At 36.3% G+C, this 14711-nt stretch overlaps 1 protein-coding gene and 1 long non-coding RNA gene across 2 annotated transcripts; one reads left to right on the top strand and one right to left on the bottom strand.

The window, feature by feature from the left end:
• The first annotated feature begins 1152 nt into the window (after positions 1–1152).
• Positions 1153–3914, top strand: LOC141366063 (uncharacterized). The gene is made up of 2 exons (XR_012371018.1): positions 1153–1385; positions 3314–3914. It is a non-coding gene; the product is annotated as an uncharacterized lncRNA (long non-coding RNA).
• Positions 3915–5031: 1117 nt separating this feature from the next.
• LOC129441652 (CD48 antigen-like) lies at positions 5032–10932 on the bottom strand (the record flags this gene model as incomplete). The annotated part of the gene is made up of 5 exons (XM_073872694.1): positions 5032–6647; positions 8538–8584; positions 9413–9550; positions 9713–9967; positions 10605–10932. Coding segments are annotated over 3 exons (720 nt in total), but the record flags the coding sequence as incomplete, so codon positions are not given.
• Between the last annotated feature and the right edge of the window lie 3779 nt (positions 10933–14711).

The following is a 14711-nucleotide window of genomic DNA, read 5'->3' on the forward strand; positions in this document are numbered from 1 at the left end:
CTTCACATGTAGAGCTCATAACCTCACACTTAACTCCACTTATAATAATGATAACTGCTCTCCAGAGGAAGTGCCATCACATGAGTTCACTCTCATCCTGATCTGTAGTAATGATACCATCATCTGTAACCATAGCAACCCTGTCAGCTGGAAAACAGATAGAATAGACATTACTCAGAATTGTGAAGGTAAATATTTCTCTGCTGATCATCACAAACCATAAACACAATTGAGTATACACAGATTATTTGATATTCATGTGTCTCACAAAACAAAACTCTCTTCTTGATATGCTGATCCTAAAACTGCATTTTCTCTGTTTGACTGCAGTTTTTAATTTAATAATCTCTTTCAGCGATTGAAAGACACATTCTGCTCCCCCCCCCCAGTCAAACGGATAGTGTGTTCAGTATGATGCCTGTGGTTATGGTTGCTGCTGGAGTGATTGTGTTGTTTGGTTTGGTTCTTTACTGTTGCTGTAGGAATAAAAAAGGTCTGTATCCTTTTTCAGAAATGAAAATATTGTAATATTGTGAGTGTTTCGTTTGTGTTACATGAGTTTAACTGAGAGAAATCTATTCAGTCCTCAAATGCACACTGACACATTGACAGAGCCGACAAATATCAAGTTTTGCGCATGTAGGTCCAGAAAGCTGTTTTTAATCATGATAAGTCAATTTCTTAAGCAGTCGTTTTTTCTTATAATGCGTTGTGTTTCTTGTTTCATGTGTTACAATACTGATCAATCTACAAGTTATTTAGTGCTGTAACACATCCTGAAGTTTGACTTCACAGAGTTACAGAATAAAACTATAAGTATATTTTTGTCCAGCTGCTAATTCGGTTGTATATGTTGAAAATTTTTATTTTTCTAATTTGATTTAATTTAATTTTCATCGTGTTCAAAGTGTTGAAAAAATATTTTATTCTCAACATTTGAAGTTTGTACTGTCGGGTTGCTTTAAAAACATTTGACGAAACTGAAATTTAAAATAAAATTAACAAGGTCACAGTCATGTATATTTACTATAAACAAGTGTAACACAAAAATCTCGTTCTGTTGTGTTACTTTTGACCCACCTGTGTGTTACTTTCATCCCAGCTGACAAAGTCAAAAGTAACAATGTGCTACTTATGTTCAAAGTGAAATTATTCTCAAGTCATTTTTTATTTGTTTACAATTTCACCTGGTATTGATATTAACCACACTTGTGAGTTATTGACCACAGCAAACATATATCTCTGTCTAAAACTTTAACTTTTAAAATGACGCTTTTCTGAAAAGTTGTACTTTCGCCCCTGTTCTCCCTTAATGTGAAAAGTAAACTATTTTATATTTCTCAGGTGTTCAGAAGGATGATAATAGAGACTATGATGATGTTGAGGTAAGATTCATATCACTCATCATTTGTTGTACACTGTCAGAATTTTTTTTTTTTTTTCAAAAAAGTGCTCCCTGTATAGCTACCACTGGGGTGGATCCCTTTCAAAAAGTAAACCTTTGTCAAAAGAGTTCATATCAGTACCCAAGATGTACAAATTGGTAACCATAGAGTCCAGATTAGTACCGCAAAGTAACATATTTGTACCAAATGTGTCCCATCACGGAAACCAGTGACACAAGTCGGCAGCACAACTTTCGAGATAATGAGAAAGAAAGTTTATTGTCAAAATTGGTGATTTTTGTTTTTTGCAGAATCTGTTATTTGAGATCACGAAAAAGCCTCTTCATGTTTGAGATAGCAGTTTTTGTATATTTAAAAGCGTACATTTTGTGGTTGAAATCGGCTTGTTTTTTTCTGAGATTTTAGCATGCAGCGGGGGGGCGTCATTGTCTGTGTATGTATTTACATACTGGATAAGCGGCTTTTGTTTTTGCCCCCGCCCCCAAAGGAAACAGCGTGACTACTAAATAAGGATAGTTTGCCCAAAAATGAAAATAATGTCATTAATGACTCACCCATATGTCGTTCTAAACTCAGAAGACCTCCGTTCATCTTCGGAACACAGTTTAAGATGTTTTAACGTTAGATTTAGTCAGAGAGCTTTCTATCTCCTTCATTGAAAATCTATGTATGGTTTCCATGTCCAGAAAGGTAATAAAAACATCATCAAAGTAGTCCATGTGACATCAGTGGGTCAGTAAGATTGTGTTGAAGCATCGAAAATACATTTTGGTCCAAAAATAGCAGAATTACGACTTTCTGTTGTGAACCGCGTGAAGTCACATGACTGTAGTGACGCGGCTGCCCTGTTCCTCAGTCATGTTTGGTAAGTTTTTTTTTTCAAACTTACAGCGTGCGTCTCCCCAGACTGTAAACGAAGCTCGGGCACACCAAAAACAAAAGAAAAAAAAAACCTGGGGTGCAACAGATAACAGTCAGCCGCGTCGTACGTCAGACGCGTCACTGACTTGTTCGACTTTATCCAGCGCTGCAGCTGTATGACGTCAAAGTACCGTGAGAGCTCTCGCGGTACTTTGACGTCATCTGTCTGTCAGTTCTTGCAGCGCAGCATGAGTCCAAACACACATAAGTTACACAGAGACCGTTGAATTCTTTATATAATTGGCTATATGTTTTGTCTATCAATATTTTCCATGAAGTCATTGGCTGATGGAGGAACCAGCGAGCGATTGGTTACATCCCTAAAGGACGTCTGTCAAGATCCTGTCAGGATCTTGTCTTGTATTACATCTAGTTCATTGTGACAGGGTTCTGACAGTACCATGTTGGAGATGCGTGGTTTTAGTATTGGTTTATTCTGACCACGTATTTCCCGGGTCTCGTCACTTTTTCCCCGATCCCTTACTTGTAATGATTTCCAGGTGTATGTAATTTATTTTGTCCCTATTTAAAGTCCTTGTGTTTGATGTTCTTTACACCTGCGTTTTGTTTCTTCCTTGTTCCAGTCATGTGTTTTCTTGTAAGTTTATATCAAAGAGTATTTTTGTGCCTAGTGTTATATTGTCTTGTTATTTGTGCAGTTTAGTGTTATATATATATTGAGATCATTTTCTTCTGACAGTGTTCACATTAGATAATACACGCTGTCATGGTCTCTAAATTTGAAAATTTCAAAAATAAAGTCTTTCATAAAACACTGTCAATAATTATATTGTTTCATAAAGAACTGTTAGTTAAAAATAATACAGATACAGTGTACTGTATGTTGCTTGTTCTACAGTAGTGTCGTTAAATATCTATTAATATTATATCAAACATAATACAAAACATTATTTTACTAAACAGTAAATCAATCATCATCCTTCAGTAATACACTAACATCTGTTTTATTTTATTTATTGTTAAAGACCCTGACTCACATTCATAAGATGACAGAAGAGATCTGGACCACTGTTACATACAGTACAATACAGTAGATCATCATTACAAACCTTAACGTGTTCATCATGACTGTTGATAAAGATTAGATTGAAGTAAACCAAAAGCTTTTTTGGTTTCACGCCCTCTTTCTGGAACAGCTCACAAACACAACTTAAGTACTTCAATACTTGCATAGAAATTTTAAAAAAAGTATAAATATTAATGGCTTGTAATTTCTCTTTGCTGTAATTCTTGTAAAGCAAAACTTTGTACAAACTAAAACTATTTTTACGCCGTTCAATGTATGTTTAACATATGCAGTTAAGTGTATCTTTGATAAAGAAAGTTCTTCTCTGGAGAAATATAAGCAAAGATTATTAGGTCACATACAGTAGTAATGTTGTTAAAAGAAATGTTGTTTAATTCCCACCTGTTTTTGTATTAACAAAGTAGTTGTTGTTAATTTTTGTCTTAATTAGATGTTCTGCTTGCACTTTTGAGTTTTAATAAATCATTTGGATTAAAGTGTAATCATTTGTTTAAAATCTTATATTGTAAAACTGGATTAAATGTGTTTTATAATAACAGCATGCTTTTAAACAGACAAGACCTCATCTTTCATCCAACCTCTGCATTTGCTCTGACATGTTGGATATTAACTTCTGGCCAAATCCTGAATGTTGGAGATCCATTCTTGCCTTGAGATGATCACAATTTGTGCATTTCTGCTTGACTTTTAAGGCCTTAAAAACTTACGAAATGTTTAATTGTAACGAAGTATACCATAGAATTGTGAAATAAGCATATTATGCAACACAACATTTCTATAACCCAGCTTATTACACGGCTCTCTGGAATGCTTAATTCTGATTGGTCAGTTGAGACATTTGCAGGTTCGTTCTTTTCAAATAATAACCACTCCAAAGTAATAACGCATAGCCGGTACTACTTGTACGATTAAAATCGCTCCGCGCCAATAAGATTATTGTTTGGCGCCATCTTGTGACAAACACTGGACAACCACAATTAAGAATGGAAAATTTCGACCTTAATTTTAACATGTACGGGAAAAAAAATGTAAACAGTGGATAGAAGAACGAACAACAACAAGACACAGAGAGCTTACTGAGACTGAACTTGACAAAATAGAGCATGACAGCTACGAAGCCAACAAACAAAAAAAAAATAAAGAATGGGCATTAAAACTTCTCAAAAAATGGAGACAGACAAGTATGAAGCAGAGGATCTTAATAAGGTATTACGATCATTTTATGCATCTGTCCAAAGTTTCGCAGAAGGATAAAAATGTTAATTTAAAACAAATATGCCAATAAAATGTTTCAAATTCATATTCATGTCCAGTTTTTTTCTTATGTGGCAAGTAGCCGTGTAAGCGGGATAATGTAGAGGCAGCCGGTAGTTATCGCGAAATAAGCCCCTTCAGTGTGATACAACTGTCGGGGCTTATTTCCTGATAACTATCGGCTGCCTCTACATTATCCCTTACATATTAATTTAGGCAGAAAAAAATATGGTTGTTGCCCATAAATACCAAATCACGAAATGCCGTGAGACTGGGTTGAAATACATTAGTTTAAAAAAACTTGCTGGAATTACAAAAATAACGAAATGAACGTGTTCCTGACACGAATAAATAGATTAAATTACGTGACCAAATCACGAAATGCCGTGAGACTGGGTTGGCCATAAATAACAATGACACCAATAGGGAAAGCACCAAATAAACGGCATACTGTTTACAGAAATATTAAAACAAGAGAGAAATTTTTGGTAAGTAACCTCTTGATTAAATAATTGATTAAACCGACTGATCCCATTCCTAAACCAGAAGACTGTTGTTTATAACATATATTTTTATTATTCCAAATAAAATATTTGGTTGTGGGAAATTGTTTTTGAAAATCATAGATCATACTAATAAAGCTTGTTTATCAAAAATAGAAAGAACAACAGGGATTTTATCAATGCTGAAATTCAAACCTCCCATTTAATAAAAAACATGTTCCAGTATAAAATGCTATATGGTTTTCTCAAGTAATTTCTCAAACAATTGATTTTGAAAGTATTATTTAAGATTGCAAATCAACAAAATTAAGACCGCCATTACTGAAGCTGTTGGATAAAACTGATATTTGACATAATGGTGCAGTTTCCCAGTCAGGGTTTAAGACTAATCCCAGACTAAAATGTATGTTTGAGCTGCCTTAATTAAAAAAACATCTTGTACTGACGTATCTTAACATACATCAGTGTTATTGTTTTATCTCAAGATGCACAGCAGTATTGTTTTTTTGTAAGGTTTGTTTGTAAAAAGTACTCAAATGTACTAAATATAACTAAGGCCTGGATTAAACCCTGTCCAGGAAACTGCCCTATAGGGGCGGTTTCCCGGACAGGGATTAGACTAGTCCTAGACTAAAATAAATGTAAGAGTTGTCCAAACTGAAAACAAGCCGCACTGACATATCATAAAATACATCAGTGCCATTTGTTTTGCCTCAAAATGCACACAAGTGATTTTCTTAGTAAGGCATGTTTGTTAAAACTAATTATATTTCCTATTGAAACTAAGACCTAGTCCTGATTTAAACTAAACCCTGTCCAGGAAACTGCCCTATAATGTGTTAAAATGACACAATGTGTTAAATAGAATAACACAAAACAATATGTTAATAATTAAAACATCCTTTTGTAATCTGAATGTATAACAGCAGACAAAATATAAAGAGCTCAGATGCAAAAGCCACTAAATGCCACCTCCATCAAAAACTGAAATAATGATATTGACAGAATGCTCTCAGTCAGCACGTATTATATGTTAGTCAAATACTTTCACCTCAAATCTGCTTAATCCCAGCCTCACACCATTCAGAAATATCACGCTTTTGGCAGAATGATTTTTCAGCAAAGTCCTCTAAGTGCATGGGAGAAGGATTAAATAAGACACGGCGTGGTGTAAGACATGAAGGTGCAAGGTTTTTTATACTACTTGATTATGAGAATAATCACTAAATAACTGAATAATTTTAAAAAAATGTAAAGAGATTCATGGAGTAAACATATGCTGCAAAAATATGTGTTTTCTGCATTTTCACATCAACATTGTTGATCAACATGCAAATATTCTTTGTTTTAAAAGAGGTTGCATTTTATACTTTTGCAACTAAACAAATGACCTGCTGTATAATCTCCATGAAAGCCAGCCGTTGTTTCAGTTTGATCTCAGGTACTGTTGGATGAAGCTGGTTGTTTGCAGACCGTGCTGGTTTCTCCCGTTGCATCTTGTTCCTGAGCCAGGATCTTATAAAAGAGTTTGGTATTTAGAAAATGACTTCCTAAAGTGATTAGCGGATCAGTTATTCTAAAGAAAATGTCCCAGCCTATAAGCGTATAAAAGCAAGAAAACTGAAAATAATGTGCAAAGTAAACATTTGCGACACTGCCACACAAGACACATGTTTTAACAGCACAATATATATATTTTACATGTAGTCTAAGCCATTTTATTCCATTTAATCTCTTACTTTGTGTGTATGTCTTTTATTTTATATGGTCTACCTGTCATGTCAGTGATCACAATACAGGAAACAGAAAGTGAAAGTATAAAAGGAGGCAGCAAAAAGCACAGGGGTGCATCCCAATTCAGCGATTGCAGCCTTCCAAGGCCCAATTCGAAGCCTTCAAATGGCCTTTTTCCCGCTGAAACCATGTATCTTTCACAGTGGGTGTATCCCAATTCAGGGTCTGGATCCTTTTAAAGCGGCAGACTTTGAAGGCAACGAAGCAAACTGAAATGAGATGGTCTAGCCTACAGGGGGAGTTGCGTCACTTGCTGTTCCCTCCTACTACAGGACACAACAGCCTTTAAATCAGACTTTTAAAAATACATACGGGGGCCGATATTTTTTATTATGAAGATATGTTTTATTTTAGAAAATATAACACATTAATGCAGATTAAATTATCTGCCCTAGTGAAGGCTCTTGTCTCTTTATTTTTGACAGTGTAGAGGCATTCAACTTTTACTATCATTTCAATCACTTTCAGCTTGTACACACAGTAAATCAAAACAATGACAATGTCCGAAATAGCCCCCTATACCCTCATTCACTATTCTTTACATTAATCCACTAATATAATTCACTCAAATAAGTAAATGAAAACAAGTGAGTGAATTTGGACACTTGATCTTGCTAGAATCTTCCACCGAGACGAGAGGATTTATTCAGTGAGAGCCTCAATGGACGACTAGCGGCTAGCTGTGAGAGTGCATCGGTTGTATTTTGCGGTGCATTGTGGGGTTGAATAAGTGCACTCAATAATGATTTTGGACAACTAAAAATATATGGTTCTCTCAAATAGTGCACATTTAAGGGTATAGGGGGCTATTTTTAGGTACAGACAATCTTTCTCCAAGTGCTACATAGACAACACAAGACACAGTGTTTAATTAGACAACACAAAACACTGTACATAAGAACTATAATTACATTTATGCATGTTGTATTGTCTTCAACAGAATAAGGTGGTTCACATTTTGCTTTTTTTGTGTGTACAAATACATTGTTTTCAATGTAGACGTGCGGCAAGCTCGAAAAGAGCGACGAGCGAGTTGAATATGCATGTAAACATTGGTTCATTCTGTATTCACTCAAGATGGAGGAACAGCTGATCATAGCTGTACAGGGATACACAGAACCAACAAACTGTCCATTTTGACACAAATAGAAGAAACAATGCATGGAGACACATTACTCAGTCTATAGAGAGTGCGTCTCAATGTTCTTAGCAACGGCACATATAACATTACCGGAGCACAACCGCACAAGCGCGTTCGAAAAAATTAGGAAAGTGACATGCAGTTTTAGTTGCGAAATGGGAACCACCCCTGAAGAAACTCAACAGGAGGGAAAATACATGATGACAGAATTTTTGGGTGAATTATCCCTTTAAACACAAGACAACATAAAGTGCATATGTGCAAACATTGCAAAAAGTCAACAGTAAAAAAAGAGGGCATATACATTATATGGTTGTCACCGAAACATCCCTGCCCCTCTCCTACTCATACATGGGTTGCCAGACACAGAAGCACAAATAATAATGTAAAGCATAAGTTTATGAACTATGACAATGGGTATTATTTGGGATATTTACATGATGAATAATTAAGAGTAAATTGAAGCTTACCTCAGCTATGGCTGTAAAACCATCGTGTGTGGCGATGAAAACGTACCCTGTAAATAAATGATGTGTTGGGTTTACTTAAAATATACAGTTGAGGTCAAAAGTTTACATACACCTTGCAGAATCTGGAAAATGCTTAAAATTGTGGAAAAAGATGAGGAATTTACTAAATTAAGGTTTGTTTTTACTTTAGTCCTGACCTGAAAAAGTTATTTCACATGAAAAATGTTTACAGAAAGTTCGCATCACAGAACAATAACAAGTTTACACTGAATAGAGTTGCTTCACAATTACTCACATTTTCTAATGTGCATTCTTCATTTATATTTATATCATTTATATTTTTGTGTTGCATAAATCATGTATATTAAATAAGGCTAAAATGCTGGGTAAATATGCATGTTTTTTAAGTAAAAGCTACTTATCATAATATGTTATGGTTGTTGAGACAACAAATCACTTTTTATTACCCTACAAATTATTTACATTGTCATTACTTATGTCAAAATGTGTTCGGCGCATCGTGCAAACCTGTCACAGGTGTCTTCTGCAGACGCTTTAAAGGGGTTTATGATAAAAGAGACCCTCATGTTTGCCAGATACTCGCTTGATTTCATGTTTAATCAGAGTTTAGTGTTAAGTTAGTGTCTTGCGAGTATTTTGTGAAAGTCTCTTTTATCATAAACCCTTTCGACGTGTGTAGAGCAGACACAAATTTTGAAATGACACACAAAGCACATATATATTTACATGACGCAACAAACACATATTTTGACATGATAATGTATTGTTATTAAGTTGATATATTATATTTGAATCAAGTTTATAGTCATGTATAAGTTGTAGTGAGTGCTTTAATGATAAAATCTTTAATGTACCTTAAAGGTTTCTCTTCCTGCAGCGGGACAAAAACACAAACCCCACCACCACTGCCACCACCAACACCACCACTATACAGACCACCATCCAGATGGGAGTGATGAAATTGTTTTGTTGTTCTAGAATCTCTGGATGAACTGTAACACAGTAAATTCAAACTGAAGTCACTAAAACTGCTAATAAACTTCACTATCGGTTTGATATCTGCTAGATTCAACAGATTTCTGCTATTGTTGCATCTTTATTAAAAGCATTGTGCTGTGTGTGTACGTGTGTGTTGTCTAGAAGCAAGCTTCTACCTTTACAAATCTGTGTAATGTCTATCATGTCTGTTTTCCAGCTGATAGGGTTGCTATGGTTACAGATGATGGTTTCATTACTACAGATCAGGATGAGAGTGAACTTCTCATGTGATGTCACTTCCTCTGGAGAGCAGTTATCATTATTATAAGTGGAGTGAAGTGTGATGTCATGAGCTCTACATGTGAAGTTTACAGTACAGGAGTCAATGCTCGGGTAAGAGATGACAGTCAGGTCAGGAGACTTCACTGCATCTGAAACACACATGCAAGAACAAACTAACACAAAGATACACAACACAGTATGAACTAATGAACTGCAGAAAGACCAACCTTTTCTATCCAGTTAGTAATAGAAATACCAGCCAGACCTGAGAATTCATGTATTTTATGAGTTGGCTAATTTGTATTTGAGTTCATACGTAGTGAATCATACAAAAACAATGAGAAAACCCCCATCATCACAGGGGCAAAAGCAAAGTGTACAAAAATGTAAGAATGTGGTCCTTTGAATTGACACGAATTATCCACCTTGTAAAATACGTATAAATTGCCATAAAACAGCATTGGAAATACACTGTTTAACCAGTAGCATACTGTGATAATTTAGAAATCAGGTTTTGATGGGAAAAGAAGTAGTATGAAGTGAAGCTATATTTTTGTCTAGTAGACATTACTCTGTGACAATCATTAAACCTCATTAAATGGATTAAATTAAGCTGAAAACATAAGCTAAACATCACCACACAACAAATAACCAACAGTGATGATAAAAACAACAATATCAGCATAAATGAAGGCTTGCATTCATGGTGCTGAATACTAAATGCTGTGAGAATGCAAACCCCTAACAAATCTACATTTCATGTCATTATTCAGCTCTCACACTCACCTATAACAGATACTCTGTGTACTGCAACATCTCTATTTGATGTTCCAGTTATTTTAGCTCTGTAAACTCCACTGTCTGTCTTCTTCATGTTCTTCAGTGTTAGAGAGAAGGTTTTGTTATTGAAATCCACTCTGTCCTTGTAGTCATTGTAATATTTTACTCTTTTAAATTCATTGTAATATTTCATTATAGTGTCTGATTTTTCATTCTGCCAGAATATCTCATCAAACTTGTCAGGTAGTTTCTCTCTCTGTATATTCAGTTGAACAGAAGCTCCTGTCTCCACAAACACAGTGTCTTCAGCGCTGGACCCCGAGGAGACAGAAAGAAACACAGATCAGTAGTCGCTGGTTCTAACACCACTTAACTTCAATAACATTTAGGGGCTGTTTCCTGGACAGGGTTTAGATTAATTCATGACTAAGCCTTAAATATATAAGGACATTTAAGTAGGTTTTACAAACATACATTAATAAAAACAATGCTGGTGTGCATCTGGTGCTGGTGTCATTGCAAATTAAGGCAGCTCAAACATGCATCAGGGACTAGGATAAATCCTGTCTGGGAAACTGCCCCTAAATGTTTTTATTTCAGTGATGTATGAACATGGATGAGCACAGGTTATTTATTCGATACAAAAACACATAATTTTATTTTTTAAAAGCAACTAATCTTGCTGTTTTAATTGAATATTATAAATAGCATGTAGAGCCTGACAGCTCTGTTAGGTAAATGTAACATTTAACAACTTAGAAGGTTACATTACAGTCAGGGCCAGATTATCAATAGATGGGATTGGGCGAGTGCTCTGGGGCACCAGGCAATAGGGGGGCACCAAGGGCTCCAGACCAAATGGAGTTTTTGACACAGCGGCGCGAGCAGTTTGTTTTACAAGTACCCGCACATGTGCGAGCACCCTTGACAAAAAACGCAATGGGCGATCTGGTTTTTACTGCTCATTTGCATGGACGCATCAACTGTTTTATGTCAACATGCGCTCGATTAAATCTACCGATTGGTCTACGCAGCCCGCGTAAATTCAACACATCTCACTCAGAACCCCGCAAGCCGCGCCACGCGAGTTTTATTAGACATTGCAGAGATGAGACAGAGAGAGAGAGCAGGGGCCTCATTTATAAAATGCTGCGTAAAAACCATCATACATTTGATCTTACGACTATTTAACAAAGATGCGTACGTGTGATTCATAAACCGAACGTACGCGCAGAAAACGCGCGTACCCCTTTCAAATCTATAAATCGCAAATGAACTTGAACTTGTGCGCGCAGCCGAGCAGTTTCAGATCTCCGCCTTTAAACGATGCGTTATTAATGTCAGACATATAAAAGAGCGCTTGTCAATGTTTGAACCCAATTTTAAACAGCAATGGCTTATATTTCCAAAAACCTGCAGCAATCAGACAAGCAGAAGTGCGTACGTCTGCTCAGACCCTGACGTGGCGCTAAGCACTTTTCCACGTCAAAGACAGTTTTTATAAATATGGACTTTGCCGTGGATTTTTGCCTACGCACACTTTACGATCAAATTCTGAAGCTTGTCTTGACCCAACGCTTAGCGCTCAGCGTTACTTGTCTTCTTAAGGAGATCGTGCACCCCGTCTTTAAGTCAGATAAGGTGAAAATGATTTCAAGATGACCAATCAAATCAACCAGCCAGACAGTGGTGTAACTCAAAAGAGGACAGGTACACAATCAGTGTTGTTTTCGTCAACGATGACGATAACAAAATGATTTTGTTGACGCACCTATTTTTTATGACGCTAAGGCGACAATGACTAGCTAAAAATGTCTCTAGGGTGACGAAAACATGACGAGATGCTTTCGAGCTTTCGTTTGACAAGACGAGACGGAACGAAAATGATTATAAGTCTGACGTTCATAATGCATATCATTTCTGCCTATTTTGCATGAAATCTGTCTCTTTTTAGCTAAAAAGTATCAGCAATGCTGCCGCTTTCTATCCTTGTTTTGGGTCAACACAGTCTCACTCACCCTCATGCTCACCACTCGGCTGCCGCCATGCCGTGCACGCGCACCAGATTTTAAACAACAACAACAACACACCTGCGGCTGTGGCGAGTTCGAAGGACCGTAGCGGTGACGCCAATAAACGGAAACAACGAGATGATTTATGGACATACTTTCAGTATAATCCATCAGACAGAAAAACGGAATGTATATTGGGAGACGACGGTAAATGTGGCCACAAATTAGATGGGAAAAATACCACCAACCTCAAGCGGCACCTGAAGGCTCATCACGCTAATATTTTTTAAAGGTAACTAACAAGTCACGCTGTTAACATATCATACACATTCAATTTTACTCGACAATCGGCTTGTGACACATTTCATGGTAAGCTTAAGGTTTTACTTGTCAAACTTAAGTCCATTTCAAATACTTATTGTGGTGTATTTAAATAAGGCAAGGCAAGCGTTTCTCAACTTTATAAGCGAGGTCTCAGCGTAACACACAAACAAAACATGAGGGTATATTAGGCTAAACATTTCTTTCTTCATAACTTTTTGTTATGACATTCGCAGAAGGCACACTAAAACTAAAACAACGGCAAGCCCTCAGGGACAACCTTAATGCACATTTTAATTGTATTAAATACACCACACTTTTTAACCTAAATTCATTGGTTAAAAATACTTTTTTTACTAAAATTGACTTAAACTTGACTAAAACCTTTTTGTGTTTTCGTCGACTAAAACTTGACTAAAATTAGCTGTCTTATGTAGGGTTTACACCAGACGTGGTAGACGCAGCAAGCGCGAGTGATTTACATGTTAAGTCAATGCAAAAATGCGATTAGGCATCCTGCGGCGCGGTACACGCGGTAAGCGCGGCGCGAATGGCACGAAAAGCACAGAAGACGCATTCCGAACGAATTGAGCATTGCCGCGGGAAACGCGCGAGTTGAAAAATGAACTTCGGCGGATTTCCGTGCCGTGTTAACCAATCAGGACCTTGCTGTAGTAGTAACGTGATTACATGAAGTGAGCAGAGTCTCTGCGGAGTCGGAGAAGCCCCACCCATGACGCGAATTTTCGCGTGAATGTCTCGAATTACTAGAATTTCACACGCGAATGAAGGGAGTGAACTCAAATGTTCAAGCATCCAACTACGCGCGAATAGCGTGTTTTTGCCACCTCTACTGCGGCTGGTGGGAATGCACCACTAGTGAGTATAGTCTTGACCGAATGTAAACATTTGACTAATAAACAGTACTTGTTATTTTTTTAAATAACAAAGAAGAGAAAATCACTCACTGGTCCTGACATTCATTCATTTACTTTTAAATAAATTACTTTTTTGACAAAAATCCTTAGTGTTGAGCTAACAGACAGTAAATCAGATGTGAGAAGTTTAAAATTCAGCCTTCTATTATGTTTATATCTTACAGTTAGTATAATGCATGCAGTAATGCATGCATGGCAAGGGGAATATTTATCTAATGTGGTGTAATGTGAATAAACGAATTATTGGTACCCTTCTGTTAATTCATTAAAATGATCCTATATTCAGTTAGCCTATGTTTACTTTACTGACACAGCCATGTGCCCAGGACGGTAAAGTAATTATTGCAATATATACCTAGTTAGCAACACACGTCTTCTGCATACTGACATGGTTTGAAATCTATACTGTGAAAAAAATCTATAGAAATGACAATAGTACTGCTGGTTGCCAGTAACTTACTGTAGATTTAAATTTATGTTATTTACCTGCAACAGTTTGTTCAAAGTTAAATGAACACGAAACATTAGCAAGTCCTTATCTTTATAGAATAAAACTAAAATAACAGCCTCAAGCAAAGCATTCTTGGAAACAAAATCTGAAGGAAAAAAAACAGGAAAAGGTTGATGAGGAAATCTGGTTCCTGCTTGAGGCATGAGGCTGTTATTTTATAATTTTATTAAGACAAAGGATGTTTAATGCTCATTTAACTTTGAACAAACTGTTGTAGGTAAATAACATCAATTTAAATCTACAATAAGTTACTGGCAAGTAGCTGACAGTAACACGTCATTTCTACTGAATCTATTTTCAGTGTAGCCTACTATAGTTATTTGTTTCTCTA

The sequence above is a fragment of the Misgurnus anguillicaudatus genome, chromosome 2 (assembly GCF_027580225.2).
Source record: "Misgurnus anguillicaudatus chromosome 2, ASM2758022v2, whole genome shotgun sequence".
In the NCBI taxonomy this organism is placed as follows: Eukaryota; Metazoa; Chordata; class Actinopteri; order Cypriniformes; family Cobitidae; genus Misgurnus; species Misgurnus anguillicaudatus.